General features: G+C 44.9%; 1 protein-coding gene across 7 annotated transcripts in view; it reads right to left on the reverse strand.

The window, feature by feature from the left end:
* Positions 1 to 3,523: 3,523 nt before the first annotated feature.
* The window catches only part of SSH2 (slingshot protein phosphatase 2), a 246,683-nt gene continuing 222,706 nt past the window's right edge, over positions 3,524 to 27,500 (reverse strand). For 6 of the 7 annotated variants that reach the window (XM_059908622.1, XM_059908624.1, XM_059908620.1 and 3 more), the window contains 4 exons: positions 25,906 to 26,052; positions 22,367 to 22,567; positions 12,783 to 13,617; positions 3,524 to 10,632 (listed from right to left, as the gene is read on the reverse strand). In XM_059908622.1, coding sequence (XP_059764605.1) covers positions 8,545 to 10,632; positions 12,783 to 13,617; positions 22,367 to 22,567; positions 25,906 to 26,052 — 3,271 coding nt within the window. In that variant the 3' untranslated portion in view covers positions 3,524 to 8,544. The remainder of the gene's footprint in view (positions 10,633 to 12,782; positions 13,618 to 22,366; positions 22,568 to 25,905; positions 26,053 to 27,500) is intronic. The other variant, XM_059908626.1, reaches the window with a different exon arrangement.

Consider the following 27,500-nt stretch of genomic DNA (forward strand, 5'->3'; position numbering starts at 1 on the left):
GGTTCCCGGACCCAGAGCTGGGCGCTGAGAGAGGGAGCCTACGAGGGGGCGCTCTCCCCTCAGAGCCGGCTGCCGAGCAAGATCAGATGCCTTCACGCTGCATTCCTGCTGCAATCACACTCCCAATTTAGACCATACCGGCGGGCCGGGGCTGTGGGACTGCACGTCCAGACACCCCTGAGTACAGGTCCCGGAAGATGCTCTGGGGGCCCTTGGATGAGGGCCTAGGCTGGCCCAGGGCAGCTGTGAGGGTACCCGACAGGGGCCTGTGAATGTTACTATTAATAGCAATAGCGACCACTGTCACTGTACTAGGCACTTAACGCCGTTAGAGAGGATTCCACCGAACAGGGCACAAAGCAGCCTAAAAACCGGTGGTAGGGGTGTGGGAGAATAAAAAGTGAACACCAGGTTCAAGGGAAAGTGGCTGGCACGGGTCTTTTATTTTTTTTTAAATAAATTTATTATTTATTTTATTATTATTTTTGGCTACATTGGGTCTTCGTTGGGTGGGCTTTCTCTAGTGGACGCGAGGCATGTGGGATCTTCCCAGACCGGGGCTCAAACCCATGTCCCCTGCATTGGCAGGTGGATTCTTAACCACTGCACCACCAGGGAAGCCCTGGCCCAGGTCTTTTAGACACTCAGCCTGACTCCTAAAGTCTTGAGGGCCTTGTTTGAATTGGTGCCCGACTGTGTTCCAGGGAAGCCCCTGCCCCCTCCCACTCCCTTCAAGACCCGCGGATCTGAGTATTGACCAGGGTTAAGGAGGAGATAAAAAGAAACCTGATCAAAATGCAGCCAGTGAAGAACAACTAGTCCCTGTAGCTGCTGTCTTTCCAGTGCTCACCCACTGCGTGGATTTCTTCCTTTGGATCATAAGGCCCTGGAGAGAAGCAGGGGACCGGTTATTACTTCTCACTCTCCAGGACACACCTGGAAATCAATGGAACACAGCCTTCCAGAGGGTAAAGATTAGCATTGGGGGTAAAGGGAGGGAAGGTGGTGGGAACCTCAAAGGCCCTCACAAGGCTTGTTTCTCAGGAAGAGTCCAAGTATTCAGTGGCTTGTGGGGATCAGAACCAGAAACTGTTACAGGTGCCCCAGAAATAATTATGGCATTGGTGGGGAGGGCATGAGGGTAGATGAGGAATCTCCCTTTTACCTGAAGATTCCAGGCACATGATTAGGAGGAAAAGACCTGAGTGACTCAGTAGCTCCTTAATAACAATAGCTAGACACTGTACTAAGGGCTTTACACATATTAATTCCATTCTGAAAATAGTCTTCTGAGATGGGTACTATTATTACCCCTATTTTACAGGTGAGGAAACTGAGGCACAAAAAGGTTAAATAGCTTTTGCATCACTCAACTGGTAGGTAGTACAGCTGAGATTCTTACCCAAGAGGTCTGGTGTCTGTGTCCAGCTTTTCAGCACCATGCCTTTTTGTCTCTCCCTGAAGGCCACCTTATCTCACAAGTGCTGATACTGAGAGATACGCTTGTGGCACAGAGGAAAGGATGCCTATACTAATTACAAAACTGGAGTTTCAGCCGTTGCTCAGTCACCCTATTTTTTCAGCTCTTTGGGCTGTAAACTGAAAAGGGCTGGGTCAGGTGCTTTTCAACTCTGCACCACTTGTTGGCAGAGAAGGGATTTGACATGCTGTCTCCTACCCTGAAACGGCATTTTTTCTTCTCCCATCTCCTTTTCTCCTCTTTAAAGAGAGCCGGGTACTCCATTCTAGAGGTAAGGGTCTGGGACTAGGAAGCAGGAATCCTTTCTTTCCCTCCCTCACTCCCTCCCTCCCTTCCTTCCTTCCGTCCATGTTTGGCTGTGTTGGGTCTTTGTTGCTGCACGTGTGTGGTGCGTGGGCTTCTCGTTGCGGTGGCTTCTCTTGTTGCAGAGCACGGGCTCTAGGCATGCGGGCTTCAATAGTTGTGGCTCGCGGGCTCTAGAGCGAGGCTCAGTAGTTGTGGCGCATGGGCTTAGTTGTTCCACGGTATGTGGGATCTTCCCGGACCAGGGCTCGAACCCGTGTCCCCTGCATTGGCAGGTGGTTTCTTAACCACTGCGCCACCAGGGAAGCCCAGAAGCAGAAATCCTTCAATCCATTCTGCCTTCAGTTCCATCACCTGGGTGTGTGTGTGGGGGTTGCTCTCCAGGTACAAGAGCAGGAACTTACAGGTGTTGTTTAGAGCTGGCATGGCTCAGCCCTGCCCTCTAGGCTTCTTCTGGCTGCCAAGGCCTGGCAGAGCTGGGGGTAGGTGGAGCCAAGGCACAAAGAACCAATCAGTGGAAGAAGCTACTTGGACTTGGTGCTTTCCCTTGCTGTTATCCATTTGAACTGTTAATCTGAATAGCAATCCATAAAAGAAAGGCATAGACTTCATCTTTCATAAAGCCATTTTCTGGAAGAGGTGGCCTGGCAACTTAGACATGATTTGGTCCATTTGCTTTGGCTAGAAAGCCATGACTGATCAGGGTCAGGGACTCCAGGCACCCCTAGAATATTTTGTGAAATGACCTTGCCTTCACCATCGTGCACTCTGGCACTCCAGCCAGAGACCAGTGGTGTGCCCATCTCATTTGATATGGACGATTCAGACTGAAGCAGGCTGACTTAATTTTAGTTCAAGGCAGTGTTTTCTCTGGAAACTGAGCTTTCCCTAGATAGTAGGGCTGCTTTATATGTGATGAATGGCACCACTAAATATCTCATGATGGCTCTGTGGAGGGGTGGGAGAAGTGGAGACCCCTCCCCCCCAGCCTGTTTTTGTTTGTTTGTTTTTGGTTTTGGCCATGCCTCAGGGCTTGCGGGATCTTAGTTCCCTGACCAGGGATTGAACCCCTGCCCTCGGCAGTGAAAGCACGGAGTCCTAACCACTGGACCGCCAGGGAATCCGCACCGCCCCCTCGCGCCCGTTTTAGGGAACTGCTCTTTGGCCCCATCTCTCTTCCTCTACCACTGACATCAAGTGCTTCTCTTCTCTTCTAATGATGGGAGAGGGTTAAATCTTTTACTTCTTTGCAAAGTCATGTCCTGTTTCTAGAGCCTTTCAGTGAGCTGAGGTGCCCTGTGCCGAAAGCTTGTGAACTCTATCTTGCTAATGTCCAGAGAAGTCACCTACCCAAGAAATCCAGTCTCTGCTGGGGCACGTCACGGCAGCTGTCCCAGAACACTTTGTACCACAGATGGTGGCGGAATTTTGGTCTCTTTGCTTATTCATTCTCCTAACATTCAGGTGGTGGCTTTGGCAAGAGCCTCTTTGACCAGGCAAGTTCCCAGCGTGGTCACTTGATTGGAGCCACACTGTCTGAAATAATCTTTAGTGATCTCATTTTCCATCCAGTCTTTATTTTGTGAGAGGTAGAAAGTTATATTTTTTCCCAGAGCTCAGTTCTCTCATAAGGGAGGGAGATCAATCAATGAGAATTGCATCATGTTTACCATCAGTGTTCTCTTCCAATCCCTCCACCTTCTCAGCAACCCCCTTTTGTTGCAGTTGATCAAGTACACGTTTCATCTTCAAAATAAAAATTTATTCAATCTGTAACAAGAACATTGAATCTGCACATTTGCGCACAAGTTCACATTTAAAAACAGCGGAGCACATCAGTAATAAAAAAACCTATGATACAAGTGGAACATCCCAACCACCAGGAAGATTAAGGAAGGAGATGAGACCACTCTTTATATTCTGCTTCAAATGCCTCAAAAAGGTCCCAGAGATTCCACGGAGCACCTGCTTTAATAAAATGTGAGCATAAAAGTTTGGGGTGGCCTGGGGCAAAGGTAACAGTCAGTGGGAGAGTCTTTTGGACTTGTTTTCTACACTTAGAACAAGTCCTACAAAATTAAAGTAGAAAGAAAGAAAGAAAAGGCACCTTAAGCTATGCCAAGCAAACCAAATTCCAATAAAACATAAAAACCAAACAGTTCCCTGTGGATTTACTGATTGGGAAACATTTCAGGGCCAGCTACCCAGCTTCCAGACTGGGTCATCAGCTTGAGTTAAGCCCTGGGTATTAGCTCTCCATGTGTGCATAGGATGCTGCCACCAGTGTTGCTGTGAGGACACAGATGGCAGCACTAGTCATACACCCCTTGGGACATCTTCAAGCCGATGAGGGATGATTCCAGTTTAGAAATCCTGTCCCAGATCTCTGGGGCACTGAGAAAATGAGGCTGGTTCTCTTTTCATAGCAGGAGCCAGGCGCAGGCACCCTCCACTTCCAGGCCAGAAAAGTACAGAAGCACCTTGCAATAGCTCTCCATGGCATCAAGGGACCCCAAGCCCTGGAGAAGGGTTAGGAGTGTGCAGCTTCCTGCTTTGGTGGCAGGAGGCTTTTTCCTGATATAGCCGTCGGATGAGTCGCGGCAGCAAATACATTTATGCCTAATACATACCTTAATCTTTTAGTTTGGAAGGGAAAACAAATCCAAGATGTTTTTAAGTTGGATTGGTGCTGAAATAGCTAAAATTTCATCTCATCTACCATCAAAAAGCAAAACAAAATTAGACAAAAACGACACTAGCCATTCACCATTACAACCATCACTATAAGACACACCATCACTGAGGAAATTATGAATATTTCCATACAGAGTGTTGGATGGGAGTGCAAGACACAGATGGAAGTCAGCTCCAGGTTTTCCCCACTTACCCATGAGGGCTGACCATAAGGCTGACCTTGCTCAGTGTGAGGACTCACAGGATGGCCAGGGCTGGGTGCCTGGAGAAGGAGGAATCTGAGCGGCCATCAAGATGATGCACGTTTTAATATTCACAATGTAAACAAAATATCCACAAACAGTTCAAAAAAGCCAAAGAATGGCTTTATTTAAAAAATTTTAAATGCCCTTGAAAGAGACCCTTTTTGCATAATGCTTTCTTAAAAAAAAAAAAGAGAGAGAGAAACAATTCCCACAAAAACATCTTTACCAAACATGGCTAGATCACTTCAGAACTGAAATCCTCAGATGGACCAAATGAAGATTTCTGTGAGCTGCTATGTCTCAGAAGCTTCAGATCTATCCAAGAGCATCTGTCCGGGGCCCTTTAGCAGGAGGGGACCTCAGAGCCTGCGATGTCATCCTCAGGCTGTCCTTGGGGCTCTTGGTAGCTCCCAAAATGAGAAAGAGGAAATACCAGTTGGGATAAAGGTACAGAACCAGGAAAATGCTAGATAAAGAGCCTGAAGAGGCTGAGATGTTAGGAATGATCCTAAACATTCGGAATCTGAAAGGCAACCAAAATGAGGAGAGATGAGTATTACTACACTACGGTACTGTGTATCTGCTATAGTACAAACTACTCCTAAGTGTTTCTAAAATCAAAAAAGGGGTTTCTCTCCTTCCTACTGACCAGGTAACCATCCAGATTACAGCTCAAAATCTGTGTGCTCCTGGGGCTTTTACCCCATGCACCACAGTGTTACTTTTTACCCCCCCCCCCACACACACACGTACACCCCTCTAGAATAATTTTGAGTCAGACTATGGTGGTTTTCAAAATAAAGAGAGGCACTGAGCGAGAGGTCCAAACTTTTCCTACTCATCTCTGTCAATCTACCAGACCTGCTGTTTCGGGTCTGGCTTTTCCATGAACAGGAAAGGGAAATAGGCCACCTGAGATTATCCGTTTGAAGAGAATAAAGTTTAGAAAGTTCTTGATAGGCCATCATGTACTTCCCCTGGACAGTGCTCAGCTACATAAATAGCACAAGAACACTCAGTTTTGGGAGTCTGAGGGCTGGCAAAACCCTATGGCATGGCTGAATTACAGACCTTGTATAGAGAATGTTTATTTAGGCAGGTAAATTAAATGATAAAAAGTATAATTATTAAAAAAAAAAAAAAGGCAGAGCAAGACCTCCTCTACTCTTTAAAAAAAAAAAAAGGTTTTGTTTTTTTTCACAGCGTTTGAGGTTCCCCCACTCCCAATCTTTGTTGTTCTTTAATGCAGTGAGAGTGAGCATTAAACACAGTGGCCGGGAGAAGAGAGAACAGTGCAATACTGTCGACCCTGTGTGTACTTCTTAATATGAGGGATGTCACCATCTCAAGGGATTAACTGAGTGGACACTACTCTCTTAACCTCCATGCAAAGCCTCCTCTTCCCACCCCTGCCACAGTTTCCTGTCCTTTCGCCAACATATTGGTGATGGAACTGCCTCAACAAGAAAGGGCAGTTTAGATGGATGAGCCCTGGAAATTCATAACCCTGTCCTGCAAGCCTCCTCACACTGGAACGTGCCACCTAGTAAAACATTTTACAACACATTAAATATCCTGGAGTCACAAAGCTGTGTGGATGACACATTTGAACATTTAAGGAAACTATTTAGGGACAGCACAGGCACATATCATTACTACACCATAAAAACACTTAGAGCAGGTTTCTTTCCAACCTGCCTCCTGGCAGTGATGTCAGACCCAACCGGGTCTGATGTCAGACCTCCACCCGGCAACTGGATTCACAGCTCCTCTTGAACACCTACGAGTGGCCTCAGTCCACCTTTGCTCTCTCCTTTGGGTCACCGTACCACCTGTCCTCATCGAACTCTGGCCTCTGACATCACCTTGACAGTCTGTGCATCTGTTTTTTCCTCTCAGTACTGTGATGAACCCAAAACCTGAATCTTAGGTCTGTGCTCGGTCAACCTCTCAGCAATGTGGACAACCACCAAAGCAAACAGGAAGCAAATCTGCAAACCTCTTCAGTTTTGATGAGCTGCAGTGGGTGTTCCATTCCAAGCTAAATATGTTTTCTGTAAGAAGCTGAAACAGGCTTGTTTACGGCAGGTGCTCCTGTGTCACGGACCTCCACAACAGCAGCAAAGCAACAGCATCCTAAACGCGGTCATTAAGGGTGCCTGCCCTTGGCCGAGGCCTCCCTGCAGCCCTTCAGCCTAATCCATTAGGAGCTTCCACCCTGGGCAGCAGTAACACTCACATATACTCCCTGGCTCTGGTTCAGCTAGTGGCAAACAACATTCTGGGATTTCAGTCTCAAAGAGAAATCAGCCTTCAGTCAAACTGTGATCTAATGGGAGCCTTTAGGGGTTTCTCTGAGGAGGAAGTTACTAACGCATAATTTGGCAGGAGCTGGTGATTAGAAGTCTCCATTTAAAAAAAACCACCATCAATATATGCTCTGCAGATTCCTACATACACCCATCAGTCTTATTTCTGTGGTGTCCGTATGTTTTCCAGTTGCAGCTTTACTATTTCTTAAAATGGATAAATCAAAAAGACCCTACAACATACAACATTAACAACAAAACAATGTAAGAAAGTGACAACATTATGTACATAAGTACTGTGTATAAACTAGAGAAATGACAAATCTTCCAGGAAAAGGAAAAAAAAAAACTTACGTCAAGTGTTAACAGTGATAATATTAAAAAGAAAACATTGCATTCAATGGAGGTTATACATATGTAATGTAACAATTCAAATACCTACAAAATTAAAAAAAAATAGGCAGCACTGGGAGAAACAGCATGAGGGAGGAAAATAAATTGGAAAAAATATGGCCATTAAACTTAGAAGGCCCACAGAATTATTCAAGTAACGAAAGGGTTAAAACCCTACATATGTATTCATTTTACAAGAACACACTGACTTTTAATTGCTGTTTTTCAAACTTGTCCCTATTGTGTTTTAGTTGGGAGAATGCTGCAGGGCACATTTCCAGGGCATGGGGGGGGTGGGGTAGGATGACCACCTGTGTGGAGCCCATCCACCTGGAAGATACTGGGCGGTGGTGGCCTCTCCACCCCCAATTTCACCTCCTCCTCTTCTGCTTTCCTCTAGAGAGGACCTCTTGGATTTCCTTTGGAGTTCATTTTAAATTTAATAAAATTATTTGCTTGGGGTAAAAAAGTATTTGCTTGATAAAGTTTACAAAGCCAGCCATTATCATGCCTTTTTGTAATGATACACTCTGGTGACCAGGAGAAATGAATTGTGGAAGACCCTCTTTGAAAGCAAAGCAGAACCTGCCCATTTCGGGAACTCCAAGGGGCTGGGGCTGCGGCTGGGGACCAAGTCTGAGAGCATGCTGACGTTGGGCTGCCCCCTTCAGTGAATCCAATGCATCAGGTCTGGAGACCTAACCATCATCACACAGGCCTGGGGCAGCATTTCCAATTTCCAGCTTCAACCCCACCTTCCCCATCTGCTTCCTTCCTCAATCAAGCAAGCATGCCTTCCCTCGGGGGGCAAAATGAGGAGCAGGTGGCAGTAGATTGAAAAACAGCAACTTGCCTTTGATAAAGGTGTTCTTTGAAAATGAGTATTTTTTGAGGTTTGCATTTCCCAAAAATAAAAAATGATAAAATGGTCTTGCCGTCCAAATCAAACTCTCTCTCTCTCTCACACACACAGAGGAAATAAACCAAACCCTGCATGCGCCAGGAACAGTAAAATGACCAAAATATTATAAAATTAACCATAAAGTGCATGTTCCTTACATATTACACCTGCCCCTTTTACAAACATTTCTTTCAGAAAGTCACATGTATAGGCTCAGAATCACATGGTATTATAGAAGGGGTTGGTTGTCCGTTTTTTATCATTTGCTTTTCTCAGTCTCCTTAGGGGGTGAGTTCTGCCGTGCTGCTGACGGGGCACTACAGCCAGCCCTGGAGCTGGGCCTGCACCCTGCAGTCCCTGGGTCTGTACCAAAGGAAGGCCTCCTTCAGAACTAGTCAATTCAGGGCCTGCCCTGGGGAGCAAACACTGCTGACTGGAACCAAATTCTTTGGCATACTGTACAAGGGGCCTCTGCACTGGCTTGCTCTGTGCGATACACTCTGTTGTTTTGAGTTGCTCTATGAAATACTTGGTGGGCTCTAGGTTCTGGGGAGCATCTGGGTTTTCTGGGGGCTCCTGGGCCTCCATTCCCGAGCCCGTTCTGATGAAGGGCTGAAGCAGTTTGAGATGAGGGGACTCAGAGCAGACAGGCCCCCTCTCCGGTAAACAGTCTTTACAGAGGTCCAAGTAACCTAACTTGGCGAGGGAAGCTGAACGCCTCATTTGCGATGGTTTGGGGAGCCCTACCTGAGAAATCGCTTGGGACTCGATTTCTTTAGCGCCCTCCTTCACCCCACTGGGGCTATGACTGAGACCCTTTATACCGTCACTACTAGAGCTGTGTGGGAGCTGACAGGCTACAGGTGATGGGTCCAGTTTTTCTTGTTGCTCCCCAACACTGTCACCGAGTTTGCTAATTAAACACAGGTCTTCGCTACTTAACTGGGAGCCCTGATATGGCACTTCACTGCCCCTGGAGAGGGGGCCCTCCTGACTTTCTTCCCAGCTGCCCCTCTCTGCAGAGGGCTCATTGTCTGTGGTGCTGCTTTGCCCTGTGAAGCCTTCCAGGTGAACCACCGCCTGGGGATGCAGGTAAGCCAAGCTGGCACCAAGTACGCGGGTTGAGTGACGGACAAAAGGCGCTGCTGTCTCCAGGGCAGCTGCTGGGCTGTTGCCCCAGTCTTCAGGGCTGCTCAGGGTGGGGGCTGGGTGGGCGGGCCTGCCGTGCTCATGCTCGGGAGAGGAAGAATGAGGCAGAGGTAGCGCTCTGGGGTGCAGAGAAGCCTGGTCGGGGCTCAGTGTCCGGTTCAGATTTTCATCCAGTGCACAGAGGACAGTGATGGACTCCTCCACTTTCACTTTCCTCAGTCCCTGCTCCCCACTCTTTTCACCGGTGGCTGTTTCCCCCTCTGGCCCGTGATCGGGTGTCGTGACTGTGTGGGTGTATTCAATGATTTCTATCTTCTTGGGAAGAGGCAGAGGGACTGCTGGTGTCTCAGGTCCCTGGCATGAGACCGAAGTCCTCTGCTCCTTCAGGACTCCTTCCTGCTGTGTTCTGGGACCTGACCCTGGGCACTTCTGAGGAGCTGGCAACGGGTGAGACTCCAGCAGCTCGGGTGCTGGAACGATGGCATGCTGCTCAGAATGGGGTAGGGAGCCAGCCTCAGACCCACTGCATTTCCCTTTGCCCTTGCTCATCTCTGGTTCCTTGGGGACAAATGAATGTTCTAGGGTGGCTTCATCACTCTTCCCTTTTGGTGCTAGATCTGCCACAGAAGAAGAATCATTCTTGGAATTCTTACGAGTGGACGACGAAGTACAAGCAGCGGCAGCACCGTGGTGCTCTTGCTCCTGCCGCAAGCGCTCCTCAAACTCCAAGGTGGCTCGCCTCACGGACCCGGGGTACCACTTGGCACCCGGGGGCATCCCTGGGCCCCAGAGCTCTTGTTCCCCCTCAGCTGGTTCCTCTTCTTCCAACTCTGTGGTGGATGAGTGTGCCACTGGGCACCCTTCTGGCTCCCACTTCCCTGAGTCTTTGGCTAGTTCAGGCTGGGCTGTGCAGGAACCTTCACTCTGCTCCAGATTTCCAGGTTTGTTCTCTGCGGCTTGGACCCTCTCAAGGGGCAGCTCATGGACGATGTGCTTCTTTGGTGTATGGCATGGAATGGATAGGATGTCGCCTTTCACTTGAATCTGTCCAACTCCTTGACTGATGGATTCAATCTCAGTGACGATTTCTTTGACTGAAATTGCATTTTCTGAGTGAGACTGCATGAAGATGTCTGGGCTGACCAGTTCTGAGATTGCCTAAGAAGAGAAAACAGTGAGATGGTTATGGCAAACTGTAATCTAATTGAAAATGCCAGAGTTTTTGCTTACTAATCCTCTGATCCAGGAGAACCTTCTGGCTCTCTGAGGACACAAATCATGGAGTGCCTGGGACCGTCCTCTGCCTGGGGTTGTATTCTGTTTTTGTTGTACAAGAAAAAACCAGATTCATCAAAGGCAGAGATACAAAATTAGTCATAGGTTGTGTCACTGTCTACTAAACTTTTGTTCTGTTGACTCAAATAGGATTCTAATGCAGTATCTTGCTCCAAAAGTAAACAGCAAGTAGCCTTGGAGGCTCCTATAATCCTTATTTTCCTAAGACCATGAGCCTTCAGGATTTAGGCCATACTGGGGTAAATGAAACCTTTCCTCTCTAGCCTATCCCCTTCCAGTTTGATCCTAACTTGGTTCAAGGGGAGGAGTTCCATTGAAGGGCTCAGTGGCCACCTTAAATATGCCCAGTGTTAGAGGAAGCTGGATGTCTGATTTGGAGACTCACTGCTCTCTTCTGTCCTTTGTCTTGACAGCTTTTGTCCACATCCTCCCACTGCTCCTCCCAGCAGCCGCATCCCAGCACATGGGGGCACTCTATATCTGACTGCACAGTTCCTATGTTTCACATGGCTTCTTCCTTGGCTTATGCAGCCACGTGCCTGAGCAAACTTAGAAACTGCGAATCTGACATTTTAGTGTTCCACCGGTTACATATTCCCAGATGGATTTAGAACAAGGCCAAAGAAAACTGGCCAATGCAAAATCAAGTCCTACTGTAAAAAAATAAGAATTTCAAAATTTAGAAATGGTCCTTGGACATCTCTTAAAGCAACATCATTATGACCATCAATCTACTTTGTTAACATTTTTATAAACCTTCAAGGTACAGTATTTCCCTAGGAATTGTTCTTGTCTTTCTCCTTCAAAAAGAGTCAGAGCTAGTACAAACTAACAAGATCAGTTATGCCTTTGGGAGAAATCTGCTGGGACATCAGGCAGAGGCAAACTTGCCAAGGCTGGGAGAGAAGCCACAGCGGGCCCAGTGTGTGCATAGGCTGTGGAGAGAGTGCTCATATGACCAGAACTTTGCAGAAAAGCTATTTCTGTCAGAGCCACTACATCCATTAGTCCAAAGGAGAGCTCAGGCATTCTGATTTTCCCGGTAGAAACGAAATAGAGGCATAGCTTTTGGGGAGAGAAGACAGAAGCAGAGGCAACAACTGCCCTGGGGTAGTTAAGAAGAGAGAGAACAGATGAGGAGTGAACGAGGTGGTAAATATAAGTAGACAGCAATCAGGAGATGTCAAGAATCTAGTCAGCTCCACTGAAATCGTGAAATGACTTCATTTATGTTAGAGTAAATCTGTCCCCACTTGCTTCCCAATTACTGTATTATACTGACATAAGATACCATTGTTTTTAAGATGCAACCCAATTTCAAAAGTCAAAATGAGAATAAGTGTGAGTCTTAGAGTTGATGATATATAGTAATTCTTTCCCTGGTCTGAGATGGCTCATGAGAACTCATGCCACTGAGACGAATCTTGGGATTCTGTCTGCTCTCAAATCATTTCCCCAAACCATCCCTCAATTCTTGAATACCACAGCGTCTGCAATGAGGAACCATTCAGAGACATTATTAATAGCAAGAACTCAGCATGGGAATCAGTTGCTACTCCAACAACTATTAACACACGTCTAGTCTTTGAATTTTCTGAGGCAGAAAGAATTTCCCAAACAAATCCATCCTCTCAGAGAGACACACGTCTCACTCAGGTAACAGATCAGTCCCTGGCACCTCACTGTTGGTGAGATTTGATCTGAACTGCGGAGGTCCAGAGGGGACCCTCTCCTTGGTCAGGCAGGACATTTGTTTTGGCTAATCCCTTCTTCCCTCATCCCCTCTCAGAAGTGCTTCCAATGACACCAAAAGCCTGCAAAGATAAATTCCTTGAAAGGCAACTGATTTAGAAAAATATTTAAACCCTAAATTTTCACGCCAGACTGTCTCTCTCACATCGCCTTCCTAAATCTTTAGCAACATCAAAAATAGAGTGAACATAGCAGAGTCCCAAATATTTTGTCATTAAAGAGAACTTCATTAGGCATAGAACTATAAAGACAGTTTTTACCTTTGACTGTTCCTCATCTATTGAAGATTCTTCAGATGCATGGGGAGTATTACTCAGAGAGCTGCTTCTCTGGTCATCAGCTGTCGCTTCGGAAGGGGCTACTTCGACCACTGACAGTCGACAGCTCTCGCTCCTTCCTCCACCCAGTTCCTCCATCCTTGAGTGAGAAAAAGATCGGGACCGGGTTTCTTGGGAAAGCTCTACAAACTTTTCTAGCGCGCTAAAAAAGTCAATGCGATCTGTACTGAAATCTGAGACTTCAGCCTGGCAACTGGGTTGGGGGCTCGGTGAGTCAGCATCAGGGGACATGGGGAGATCTTTCAGGCGGGATGTCAATTCTTCCATGGGCAGTAAGTGGACGTTCATGTCTGCTTTCAGTGCGTCTGTCTCCAAATCTTCCACTGTTAAGTCTGGGAACTTGTTGGCCATTTCTGGGTCCTGTCCAGGTTGGATTAAGGCTTTGGATGCATGGCAGTTGTCAAGAGGGAATTTTGATTCATTGAGACAACACCCTGATGAGCATCCATTGATGTCATTTAGGTTTAATTCATCTTCAATCTGTCCGGCATGAAATTCCCTAGAAGTAAACTCCAAGCAGATCATTCTTTCTTTGGTACACAGGCCTTTCTGATTTTCATCCTGTGGGACGACATGGTCCACGAAGACGGGAGGTATGGGTGGGTGACTCTCCATGGTCTTCACCTCGGCAATCTGGTCTGCTGAGGTGGTGATCTCCTTCTTGTTGAGTTCTAGTCCTGCTTTGCAGATGGGTTCGTGGTGGTCCGAGAGGTCACTATCTGAATGAGATCGCCAGAGCTTGTTATGCCGCTGTTTGCTGTGGAGGACATACATAGGAAACGCCTTACTCTGGTTTGTGAAAACAATCAATACCCTCCCAGGAAACCGCTCCCAGATAAACTTAAATCTTAACCTGCAAGATGCTTTGTTAATGCCCAATGGAAGTAGGTAATCAACAGTTGAAAAGAGGCTCAATTTCACTAATAGCAGACAACAAAAACAAAGCAAAATAACAACAAAAACAAATGAATATGAGATCTGACTTTTTACTATCAGACTTATAAGAGCTAAGATAGTTGTTAACAGCCAGTGTTGATGATGGTTTGGTCAAACTAGCCGCCCTCTCATAACACACAGTTGATAGGAGTGTGAACTGTAGAATTTTAAAGAATGAAATCCGGCAATAGCTCTCAAAATCTAACCCTTTAAACAGCAACTCTCCCTTTAAAATTTTTACTTGGAGAAATACTACTGCATAAGTGCACAAAGCTATACATATAAAAGGATGTTTACTGTAATACCGCAACACCAAAAAAATTTTATTTAAATTAGAGTCCATACACTTATATGAGGCTATTAAAAACAGTCAAGGGGACTTCCCTGGTGATCCAGCGGGTAAGACTCCGCACTCCCAATGCAGGCGGCCCGAGTTCGATCCCTGGTCGGGGAATTAGATCCCACATGCCGCAACTAAGAGTGTCCTCATGCCGCAGCTAAAAGATCCCGTGTGCCACAACTAAGACCCAGTGCAGACAAAATAAATAAATAAATATTTTTTAAAAAGTTAAAAAAAAAACCAGTCAAGTATTTTAGTGGAATGATGTTCAAGGTACACTATTAAGTGAAAAGCATGTTGAACACACTTGGAATAGTCAGTTCCCATACTAGTATAAGTATAGGAAAATATCTAGAGGAACATCACCAAACTGGTAACAGTGTTTCTTTCAAGGAAGGCAGGGCTTTTACTTTTGGGGAGGGCTTTACATTCTACACTCTGTAGTACGTCTATAATTTTTGAATTAAAAAAATGAGCCTGATTAATATTAATAACTGGGGGAAAAAAAAATAAAACAGCATCCAAGTCATACAAAGAGAAATAATCAATTGGAGCCCATTATAAGTTCTCATAGTTGGGATAAAGAGCTGATATAGGATTAATCACTGATGTGGAAGTGTGAGGAGCGTGGTAATCTTTCTTGAATTAGAAAGCAAGGATGAGGGAGTTCCCTGGCGTTCCAGTGGTTAGGGCTTAGTGCTTTCACTGCCATGGCCCCGGGTTTAATCCCTGGTTTGGGAACTAAGATCCTGCAAGACATGCAGCGCAGCCAAAAAAAAAGAGAAAGCAAAGATGAGGCTAGTAAATCTGGAGAAAAAGGTTGGTAACAGAACGGAAGAGGATAAGCGTAAAGTACAGGCCCTTTCATAAGGATCTGTGGATAAAAACCATCAAGCTAAAGTGACCCCTGGAAAAGCAGGTGGGCCAAAAGACTATATGCACACATCCATCCTTTGGCTGATTTTATGGAGAGAAGGTCTGATGAGATCTCATTTCAAACCACACTCTAACAAGGAAGGACAGTTCTCAAAGCTCCAATGAAAAAGAGAAAGGTGGCCCTGTGGCTGGGCAGGATCACCTGCCCAGAGAACAGGTCGCTAAATGTGGCATTTGGGGGTATGGTTTCCATGACTTACAAGCTGATGAAGAGCTACCTCGCCGCAGGGTGGAATGGAAACAGCCCAGAACAACTTACCCTGGGCTCAGGGCCATACCTGCCTTGGCTGCCTGTGAATCTCTGCCGAGTCACACGCCTGCACTAATGTGAACCCCTGTTTGTGCTCAACTCTGCACCTGCTCTCAGCTCCCCTGCCTGCCTGCTGCTTGGGTGGGGCTCTCTCTGACTCAGGCCTGGCCAGCAGAAGGGGGCTTTTCTGGGTAGGGCGCAGGTCAATTTGTTTATGAAGACAAGCTATAATCAAGTAGCTGGGTGTAAGGTGGGGTTTTCCCCCTTTCCAAGCTGCACGAGCTCCAGCCACCCCTAGGAGGAGACAACGTGTCACACACCCCAAATGAGTGAGTGGCTGTGGGGAGGGGCAAGCTGACTGGTGGGATAGGTGGGCCCGAACTGTACTTTGTGACCAACGGGTGCCAATGTGCTCCCCTTAAAGCTTTTTCTTTTTTGTCTAGACACCCTGTTTCCTGACCTAAATAGGACTGTGTTCTCCAATTTCTATCCCTCACCTATCATGAGGAGGTTCAAACCTGCACCAAGTCCTCTCAGCCACCACCCACCAAGGCAGGACAAGTCCTGTGATGCAAATCACTGGGAAGATATCTCAGGGAGTAGCTGTTCTCACCCTAATAGTAAAGAACAGCTTATCTCATCAGACAACAGGCAGACGGGAAATTTTCAGGATTCCGAGAACCCTCCAAAGTATGTTTTTAAAAAACTGCCTGTAAATCACTAATAAATTGAGAGGGAACGAGAGACTGATGTTATGCTAATAGGCACCAACAGTGCAAGTCTCAGAGAAAGTAGCTGACATCATAGCTGCTTTACCCAGCAGGGATTTCCTTCTCTTCTTGGGGAAGATATTCATCAGAAAATATTGGGTCAGGGCTCTGGAATTAAACTGACACCTCTTGTAAAGGAGAAAGAAAAATCCCAATCCAAAAATAAGTCTGATTCTGCTTCCTTTTTCATTTTTGCAGTAAAACCTGCAGGGAGAGTAGTAGGCGGCTCTCTGCCATAGTCGTGATACTCATTACCACAGCACGTGAAGCACTGCTATTCCATGTGGCCCTTCCTGATTCCCCCTTCTCCTCCCAGTGCAGGCGTTAGTAACCAATCACCTGAATTTTGTGCTTATCATTTCCTCCCTTTTCCTTATTGTGTCATCGCATGTTTTGTTCTAACAATATATAGCTTAGTTTGCATGTTTTGAATTTTACATAAATGAAATCATACTGTATGTATTCTTCTACTTTTTATGCCTAACATGTTTTAAGACTCATCGATGTGTGTAGCTGTAATTTCATAGAGTGTAGTGAATATGCCACAATTTATCATTCATCCGCCCTGTTGATAAGCAGTTTTAGCTATTATGAACAACACTGCCATGGACATTCTTGTGCCTGGTGCACACTTTGGTTTCACAAAGGTGTTAAATATAGGAGGGGGAAAAAGGTGGGTCACAAGGCATATGTGCATCGTTAGTTTTACTTGGTAACACCAAACTGTCTCCCAATGAAGCCTTTTCTCAAGCCAGTTTATTCTAAGGCTCCGTCACTGGTAGGAATAGGTGTAAGACATTAGATCATATTTGTTGTTTTAAACTGTTTATGTTTATATTCAGCTGACTCCCCCGACCTATTCCAGGTAGGCAGCCAGTGCCAAAAAGAACTTCAGAGTTGGTTTGTGGCCTGGATGATGCAACCAAGTCTCAGGTTCTTGTCCTCCTTGAGTGGCCTCTGACCTGAATTTGGATTCACATAAACACACTGACACACATGAGATGACTGGGCCATTCTGGGTAAGAATTTGGCCTTTTACTTAGTAAATGAGCAAGAAGGAAAGCTAAATGACAGGATGCATATGATGTCCCATTCTCTTGCCTCCACTTTCTTTCTTATTGTTCTATGTTTGGTAAAGTACCAACTCTGAGAAAATTACATAGAGGAAAATACTGCTAAAAATGGAATATCAGTTGTAGTAAAATCAGACTATTTATGGTTACTTCTTAGGGCATTAGGCAGCCTGTAGAGAAGAGGAGAAGGAAGAGAAAAAGCATCTACAATTGAGCATTTTCTGCGCTGTGCATGGTCCTAAATACTTTAAGATTATTTCACTGAAAAGTTGTTAAGAAATCCTTTAAACCTTACTTGTGATTGGCTGTCACCTGACCAGGAATCCATGTCCTCTCATTCTCGGGTTCCCTCCTGCTGCTGGCTGACCATTGTGTACCAGCTAACTAGACTTCAATGTCTTCACCAGCAAAGCCAGGGTGAAAGACAGCTCTGTCTCCTCTGGCCCTGGTGACAGGGACATTCAAAGAATCAAAACTAACATCTATGAGGACATGTGTCATGAACTCTCCCTGGCCACCACCCAGTTTTTCTTCCTTGCCCCTTATACACTGGAACCTAATATCTCAGACACATGGTCCAGCTCGCAGATGCACGAAATCTGAACTTGTCTAATGGAACATAAATCTGCCAGATATCTAAATGATCCAACTCCAGAATAACAAACAGGGTTGCTGGTAGTTTAATGGAGGGTTTCAACACACACACACACACACACACACACACACACACACACACACACACACCCCTCCTCCTGCCCTCACCCCCATCCCCCAGCTATAAAAACAGAAAAAATAAAATTAGATATGAACAGTATCAGTGCCTTTATGATACCCTCACTTTTAGGTCTAAAGGAGACTATTAAATATTAGCCTCCCTCAGGCTTAAAGACCTACTAAAAGATGCAAAAAGTCCCTTGTATTTCAGAGGGGCTGTCACTGTTTGGTCTACCCTCTCACATTCTGATTAAGAGACTGTAACCAATTCATAAATCACTACAGGGGCCTAGAATCACTTTGTTAAACTTCTCTTCTACCAAGAGGTCAAAGTACCAAGCTAATACCCTCAAACAGAGGGCTGCCACCTCAAGTTAAGCACCCAGTGCCACTCTGGACAACCAACGGTGCTTGACAATGCCAGGATCAGAGCTCTATCTCTTTGGGAAAACCACCATGTGCTTTCTGGGAGAAGATATGAAATACAAGGTATCTAAGCACCTGAAGAGGAAATGGAATTTCTTTGCAAATACAATGAGTGGGATTTTCCCAAGGACCTTCCTCTCTTGGTGACTTAAGCTGCAAGGCTTGACAGAGCTTCAGACCGTCACAGGAATCTGGGGCTTCTCATTCTTTGCTCTTCTAAGCAGACAGACCCTGGAGCAATACTCTAGGGCTGGCAAGAGTCTGCGAGGCCCAATCTACTCGGCAGTCAGTCTGGCAGGTAGCCTACATGTGCTGTTTCTTGACAACACATCATAGATTGCAGACCCTAACAGCTATATACCCAAGAGGCACGCCCACTCTTTTTCCTTACTGGCAGAGGCCTGATTTGGTTTGACTGTTCACTGCCCCACAGTTTCAGGGAATGTGGCACTTCCCTAGCACCAGAGAGTGAATGTGAATTTGTTTTAACCAGTCCAGGAAATTCTATTTTCCTACCCAGTGATTAGTTTTAAGAATATGACCCAGTCCTGGTCAGTGGTCCTGTGGGGGTGGGGTGGGTGGGTGGCAGTCTATTGGGGAGCTTCTGGGAAAAGTCTTCTCCTCTAATTGAAATGCCCATTCTTTCAGCCAGACGCTGTGGAATTTACATGTAGATGCCTAGAAATGTGGCAGATATCTGGCAATCATGAGGCAAATTCAAGGACCAAGCTATTAACTAAGGAAGGGAGAACAGAAAGTAGATCAGGAAGATGAGAGCACCAAAGTCCCTGATTACATCCCTGAGCCCATTACAGTCTACTTTGGTGCTTCTTGCTATAAAAGAAGGTAAATGGTCCAACTTTTTAACTACCTATAGCTGGGTGCTGGCTCCTGCAGATCCACTCTTCAGCCTTTCTGCCCCGCTCTCTGCCCTGGAGACTGACGTATGAACCACCTCCACTGGTCCCCTTGTCTTCGGACTTCCACAGGGTTTGGCTAATGGGGAGCCCCAGCAGGAGACTGGAGGGAGGAGAGTGAAGGCAGACCTCTAGTCCTGTAGCTCCTTCCCCACAGGGCCACTCTGGCTGGCTGTGTCTCCTGACTGAAGGCTACTGCTCCTCTCTGAAGGTGCCTTTTCTCCAGGAGTCTCCTTCCAGGTTGTAGTAACTGCGCCATCCCTCTCTGGGCCCAGGAGCTATTACCAAACAGCTCTGCTGATATAAGTTCCTTGATTCCACTACAGTCCTACACCTTTGTAAACAGTCCCTTTATAAAGTCTTCCCCATATAATCTGAGTGTGCTGCTTCTTGCTGAAATCCCAGTTGATGAAGATATTCTATTACTTGCAGCTGAAAGCAGCCTAAGTGACACCCCCAGCACTAGATTTTAGTTTTTAAAATTCAGGAAACATCACAATACAGAAAATTCCAGGACACTTCCCTTCCAGTTTCTAACACAGTTAGTGTGTCTGTTGGTGGCGGGAGGCAGTCAGTGGCTGGAGGAACAGAATGGCACATGCACGTGTGTTCTCTGGGTAGCCTTGCAGGAGGGGCTTGATGAGAACCATATCTGAATAACCCTTAAGAGTACATAATATACATTATACACACTTTTATTTACAATAACCCTGTGAGCTAGGTCTCCTGATTTTCATTTTATAGATGGGGTCAGGTGAGGATCAGAACTGTGAATTAACTTCTCAAAGTTGCAGCAAGGGGGTGAACCAGGAACGGAAACCACATCTACTGACTCAAATTCTGTGGTTTTCTCACTCCCCAGGGCTTGCCCCTCCCTCCGTGAATCAAGACCAGGAAGGCAGGATGGAACCCAAAGGGAAAGGGAAGAGGCAGGGTGACTTGTGGGTGTATGTTGCCCTTCTTATCCTCATCTAAGATTTTTCTGAAATACCTTTAACATCTAAGAAAAACTACATACGCTAAAAGAAAAAACAAAAAAAAACACCCCAACCCAACAGCTTGCCTGGGATTCCAGAATAAATACTGAAATTGGCAGGACACACAGTATCCTTCCTCTCAACGGGTCACGTGAGGACACTGCCTAATATCCGTCATGTGTGTGTCTGGGAATATACAGTATTTGTGTCTCATCCAACCCTCAGATGCCTCTTTCTTGTGCCAAAAAGAACTGCTCTGTCCTACCTTCTGATGTAATCTAAAAATGTCATCAAAATCTGGCCCCAAAGACCTATAAATTCTTTTTAAGTGGAGGAGACTTCAGTATCCTCCCAGCCTCCTAAGAGAATGGCTCAGATGAAATCATGCCAAGTACTGAGTAAATGGGAGGGGTTTTTTAGTGGAAACCGTAATGCTATGCTATGTGGCCACATTTTCACAGTACTTCGGTGGTGGGAGGGTGGTCCCTTTGCCTGGTTAGGCTGGAAGGCTATTTACCATTTTGTTCAGGGGAAACACAGCCCAGATTCAAGAGTCGAGACCAAGTCATGAGACTCACTGGAGTCAAACTCTGGCATCAGCCCCGACTGCTTCTAGGCAGCAGTGCCTTCACCCTAACAAAACCACCTAGAATGTGCCTACATGGAAAAACAAAGCAAAATATAGCACTCCACGGAACTACAGCATGTGGCATCTCAGGAAGTTGATCCTTGAATTCAGTTTACTAAGAGAGTAAACTGAATCTTTTCCCTGAGATCAGCTGAAGGTGGCTTTCACCACCAAAGGGGTAATAAAAATAACGTAGTGAAATTACTCATTTTATAACCAATTACCAAATTATTGTTGAAACAGCCAGTTCTTATTGATACAGGAAGACGTTCAAGACCTAGTACTGGGTAGACAGAGAAAGACAAATACTGTACGGTATCTCTTATACATGGAATCTAAAAATGCCAAACTCGGAGAAACAGAGTAGAGTGGTGGTTACCAGGGGGTGGGTGGGGTTGTTGAGGGAAATGGGGAGATGTTGGTCAAAGGGTACAAATTTCCAGTTATGAGATTATAAAGTTCTGGGGATTTAATGTACAGCATGGCAATTATAGCTAATAATACTGAATCATATACTTGAATGTTGCTAAGAGAGATCTTAAATAGTCTTACCACAAAAAAGAAACGGCAGTTATGTCAGGGGATGGAGGTGTTAGCTAATGCTACAGTGTTAATCAGTTTGCAATATGTAAATGTATGAAATCAATACATTGGACACCTTAAACTTATGCAATGTTGTGCATCAATTGTATCTCAATAAAGCTAGGGGAAAAAAAGGAACAGTGGCAGTTAAGTGCAGTGTAAGTGCTCAATAAACGCTGCTACAGTTAAAAAAAAAAAAAAAAAAAAAAAAAAGACCTAATACTGGGTGAAGAAGTAAGGCTGAAGAACAGGTTTTGTGGAAAAAAAAAAAAAAATCCATCAATATATGTGATAAGAGTAAGACCTGGAGAAATAGGTAAGATAATGTCAACTGCTGTCTGTGGTTATTGAGTTTCTAAATGATTTCTCCCTTTGTAATTTTCTGCATTTCTGCAAAACATATATATATAAAATCAGATGAAAAGATCTTAAAGAAGAAAACAAGAGAGCTATTTCTGGGAAGCCCCTTCATACATCAAATGGGTTATATATATCCCAATTCTACAGATTTGTCACATGACCAGAATTACTGTTGAAGGTTCAGTGAAACCAAGCACTGGAAAAAAAAAAAAAAAAATGGGCCAAAAAATTTCTAAGAATTTCAGCTAGCACTACCCTGGGAGCAATCAGTACCCATTTTGATAAGGCAGCTGCATCTGGCCTTAGAAGATGTTGAGAAGTATTTATTAAAATCTGCACCTAATTGAGATCTGAAATAAGGCAGCAGTATTTCCACCCTTTAGTTTAATGTCTTTAGTTTAGATTAAATGCCTAATCTTCCATACTAATCTTAAATACTGGTACTTAATTTTAAAAAACTAGATGGATAGAGGTTTCAATTTTCAAATCCTATCACACACTTAAATTAGGTGAGAACTAGCTGCAGAGAAGGACATTTCACTGCGCCCCGGGGAGCATAAAGGAGGGAAAATCTGAGAAAGTCAATTAAGGACTCACCTTGCCAGCAAGATCCCCTGGTACTCTTCCAGCTGTCTCATGAAGCTGGGGTTGGGCTTGGTCACTGTTCGTCTTTCCTTCACGTAGTCATAGGCTCGGTCCAGATTCCAGCCATACTCCTTCATCGCATAGGCAATCACAGTGGAGGCTGAGCGACTCACCCCCATTTTGCAGTGCACAAGGCATTTAGATCCGTGTTTCCTAGTTTGGGGGATTGAGGTAAGGAGGAAAACACAATAGTGAGTACACTTTAAAAGCTAGGTTCTGAATGTGTCCACATCTCCTGTCTGGCCTTTCCATTTTCTTGCTTTGCAATTCACCCCACCTTAGTGCACTAGTGTGCACCTCTAATCAAATGTGTGGGGCAATTCTGGTGCACTCAAACGATATTCAGTGTTAATATTAAGCCTCTCTAGTTCATTCAGCAAACATTTATCAGGCATTTACCATGTTTAAGATAATGTGCAAGGTCTGGGATGCAAAAATAAGTAACAGTTTTTCCCTAAAGGGTAGGACTCATTGGGAGAAGTAGACAATTAAAATTCAAAATGGTAATTGCAACGACAGTTGGTCACAGAGCACAGAAGGAAAATTTTCTATTTAGAGACTGGACCCCATTTTGTGTGTGGCTGGAGGCCAGTCCTCTCAGCCCCAGGGGCATGTTGACGGCTGGCACGCTATTGAATTACAGGTGTGGCAGTGATTCATCTAATTTACCCAAATGTGAGTTGCTTCCAGTTTCAGTTCCAGAAAGAGTTCTGTCCCGGGAGGAAAGCACAAACCAAATGAAACTAACTCTCCTCTTTACTCAGATGTAGCCCTGGATATTACTTTTTACACCACCACCACCCGTGTTCTGTCTAGGGACTGGCTATATAACCCGTGGAGCTGGATGGGACCATGTGATGCACCACATGGCTTTCTCAGCAAGGAGGGTGGAATGAATAACTAGCTGTCTTTGTGTTTTTTTACGGGGTGGAAGAAAGAGAAAACAAAGTCACCATAAAGTGACACTAACAAACAAACAAACAAAACTCCTCAGTCTTATGCCAGAGCTCATTACCTTGTATCTGAGCATTACTCAGCTATGCTAATTCTGCTAATAACACAGAGTCTGGCCCAGAGTAAGCCTTCAAATATTTGCTAAATGTATGAACAAACTTATGGATCTCCTGATTAGATCTGTCAGTTGTAAGTAGGAACAACATTTTAAAATCTGGAAAAAAGAACAGTTACTCTTATCACTAGTGTACGTGGGCTGGAATCCCTCCCAAGTGGTTATTCCAATAAATTAAAAAATGTACATGTCAGCTAACAGGGGAAATCTATTCATCCACTCACTCACTGTATTACAGGAGACAAGCTTCCTTCCAGAAGCTTATAATCCTTCTGCTGGAGACAGACACACATGAATGAGTTAAGCACCAATGCAAGGAGGCATAAGGTTAAGTGCCAAAATGAGAGGGCCAGCCAGATAAGCTATGGGAATGGAGAGAATGGTCTGGAATAACTGAAACAGTCTCAAAAGAAAGGTAAAATTTTAGTGTCCTACGGTTGGTGCACTATGTGTCTCTGTATGCTTAGGTGATCCCAAGTGACTAGGACATGTTTGTTTTGCTTATGGCACCACAGAGTTTTCACTTAGACTACAGTTGGCAAGCCAAGTCACAGTGACTCAGATGGAAGTTCAGACATGTGCTCTATATTCTCCCATCAAGCTCTGACAACTTTAATACATCGAATTTCAGGTCTATGCCTGCAGGAACGGAAGGTGCTCAAACTTGGACAATCTTAAGAAAAATACAATTATGAAATCCACTCCTATGAAAACATTTCTTCATTTTGAACTGGGCTTTTTCAGTGGATGGCTTCTAACTCAGGTAATGAAGGATCTGCAGTTAGTTCTCACCTAGCCCAATTTCACCTTTCAGGTTCAGTGCCCACCCCACCCCCTCACTTCAAGTGCTAGATTGTCCAGATTAAGCCCAGCATCACATTAGGAATCCTAAACTCACCCACGTGTAGGTAGAGTGGCCCTGAAAGTGTGGAGTCCTAACCACTGGACTGCCAGGGCCCTGATTAGGGTGAAACACATGAGATGCCCAGGGTGCCACTTAAGGGGAGGCACTCACTCTGAGACGCTGACCTATATTTGCAGGACATGGAGAGTACGTGCCTCTCAGTAAATGTAATGTGGGTGCCTCACATATCTCCCTCTAACCCCAGCCCTGCTGAAATCAAGTCTTTCTCTTCACTAGGACTGGGGCCTCGCCTTGATCTCTAGCCTCTTTGGCTGTAACCCTGACAACTTGCCTAGTCTTTAGGAACTAGGAACTAGACTATTCCCATATATTTGATGGACTGAAATGAGACATGATCTTAGGTTCAAGTCCTGTCTCAACCACTAGTTAGTTAATATCTCTGAACCTCATCTCTGCAGTCTGTCCTCTTCTGTACAGAAGGAAGACAGCATATGCCTCTCTGGGTTTTGGAACGTAGAGGAGAGAATATGTGTAAAGTACATGGCACATAGGAAGCATGCCATGAGTGGCAGAAGCTTCAACAGTATAAAAGAGTCTTTCAGGTACTGGTTAGAGACTGAGAGAATGGGCTCAGAGCTGGAGTATGGGGATTCAGGACACCTAAGAGGAAGCATTTCCTGACCATGAAGGTCCTTAAGTGAGGTGTGGTATCATTCTTGAAGGAGGACTTTAAAAACAGAAGTGGGAATTCCCTGGCGGTCCAGTGGTTAGGACTCCACGCTTTCACTGCTGAGGGCCTGGGTCTTTTCTCTCTCATCTGCCAGGGAGGCTCTGAGTGTCACCCCACCTGCGGAGGGAATGTGGCCAACATGCTTACTGATGGTTTTTTCTATTGAAGGGATAAATAGGACTGGCAAAGAAATCCCCAGGGACTTAAAAAATCAGTGTTGATATATTAATACTAATACTAAACACTAAATTAATACTATGGAATTGTTTCACTAAAAGGACCAATTAATTTAAGGAAGACAACAACAGAAGGGCCAGAGAAAAATTTCACTATTTAGAGTATCATAAAAGTAAAGTAAAAGAATGGGAAAAGATTTCCAAAGCCTACTGTTTCTCTCCTTGTCTCCAGAGAGCAGGATGAAGTGTTCCACCTGTCTGGAATAATTTCTATTCTATAACTTCCAAGTGTCCCCATTGGTAATTTAAGAATTCTTCCTTCTCTCATTCAGAATTTCTTCTCTATTTCAGAATTTCTTCCTTCTCTCATTTCTATTTCTTTCACTGCAGCTTGAGTTTATTTTCTCTAATTTTGTGCTCAACGGAAATAGCCAACATGAGATCATCTTCCAGGGGCTTCATGTACTTAAAGCAAAAGTATTAAGTCACTAGTCATCTTTTTCCTAGTATTAAGAGATCTCAGTCTCCTTTTTTTTCTTTACTTCCTTTCCTCTGAGTATCATCAGTAAGTTATCTACAGCTTTCAGACCCCAACCATGTGTGGTGCACAAGGAAGAGGGGTCAGAACGTGTGTGTGGGACCATTACTCACTTTGCTTTAGAGATGAATTTATAAGTGTCATTCCAGTAAGCCAGGAGATCCGTTGCCTCTTCATCATATACCCGAATGTTGTGATACTCAAAGACTCCTGGGAAGAAGTTATCTATCTCTCGAGTGACATTCAAGATATATCGCACCCTGTGAGGAAACCAACGGAGAATAAGAGCCCTGCTACTCAGGCGAAATCCAATTCCCAGCACTGTTTTTCTTATTTAAAACTTGCTTACTCCTGGGCTTCCCTGGTGGCACAGTGGTTAAGAACCCACCTGCCAATGCAGGGGACACGGGTTCGAGCCCTGGTCTGGGAAGGTCCCGCATGCCGCGAAGCAAATAAGCTCATGCGCCACAACTACTGAGCCTGCGCTCTAGAGCCCACAAGCCACAACTACTGAGCCCGAGTGCCGCAACTACTGAAGCCCACACGCCTAGAGCCCGTGCTCCACAACAAGAGAAGCCACCACAATGAGAAGCCCACGCACCACAACCAAGAGTAGCCCCTGCTCACCACAACTAGAGAAAGCCTGTGCACAGCAACGAAGACCCAACGCAGCCAAAAATAAAAATAAATAAAAAACAAACTTGTTTATTCCTGAGGCTGAAATTAAATACTAAAATATTGAAGAAAGCTAAAAAAAAAAAAAAAAAACCCTAAGAGGCTATCCTTATTTAATACAGAAATTGTATAACAGGGTCCTGGGCATACCTGGGTACCAGGGAGTTACTGAGAGAAAAGCTGTCTACCAAGTTCAACATCTATATTCCATTTTCAGTTTGTGTTTAGTTATACAATCTCATCTTTCAGAGTCTTTTGAAAATATGCCTTGCATTTTACTCCAAAGCATCAACTTGAGGCCCATGATCTGACAATTTCTCTGCAGTCACTAAAATTACCAGCAACAAAATTTATTTTTTGGAAGTCATCTGTATTAAATCAGACTATTAACGTGTACCTTAAGAAAACAAAAATAGAAGGAAACATTCCCTCCTATCTTTCTAAATGCCAGGTTGTCAGGTTTTGCTCTATTACTCTCCTTAAACTACATGAAGGCAAGTGAGGCCAGGCTGGGAGGGTCAGAGGAAAGTTGGACTCAAAGCTCTCTTAACTCTCTAGGCTGCATTCCTGGCTGCTATGGCAGCAGATGTGTCTGAGAGTTCTCCCAGGCTTGCAGAAAATGGTTTCTGTATCAAAAATTTCTTTTGCTATCTCTCTCACTGTGCAATCTCAATAAATGCTTTGGTTTAATCTGCCAAAGGATTATCTTTTCTCAGTGCTGTGTGGACTTAGACATCACTGTTGTCAACTCCAACAACACAGCGCAGACTCACTCATTTCCCTCTGTAGAAGCTGCTTCCTTCTCAGAAGCACACGTGGGGTTCTACAAACCCAATCACTGAAGTCAGAGAGCCAAGCTAACCAATTCTGTGGTTAAGGTCAAGCAACCAAAATTTTTCTGGGACACGGTTTGAATCTGTTTTAACTTAGCATCAAAGTCCATTCATTACTAGAAAGGATTTTTTCTTTTTAATTTAAAAAGCAAGCTGGGCTTCCCTGGTGGTCCAGTGGTTAAGACTCGGTGCTTCCACTG

The sequence above is a fragment of the Balaenoptera ricei genome, chromosome 20 (assembly GCF_028023285.1).
Source record: "Balaenoptera ricei isolate mBalRic1 chromosome 20, mBalRic1.hap2, whole genome shotgun sequence".
In the NCBI taxonomy this organism is placed as follows: domain Eukaryota; kingdom Metazoa; phylum Chordata; class Mammalia; order Artiodactyla; family Balaenopteridae; genus Balaenoptera; species Balaenoptera ricei.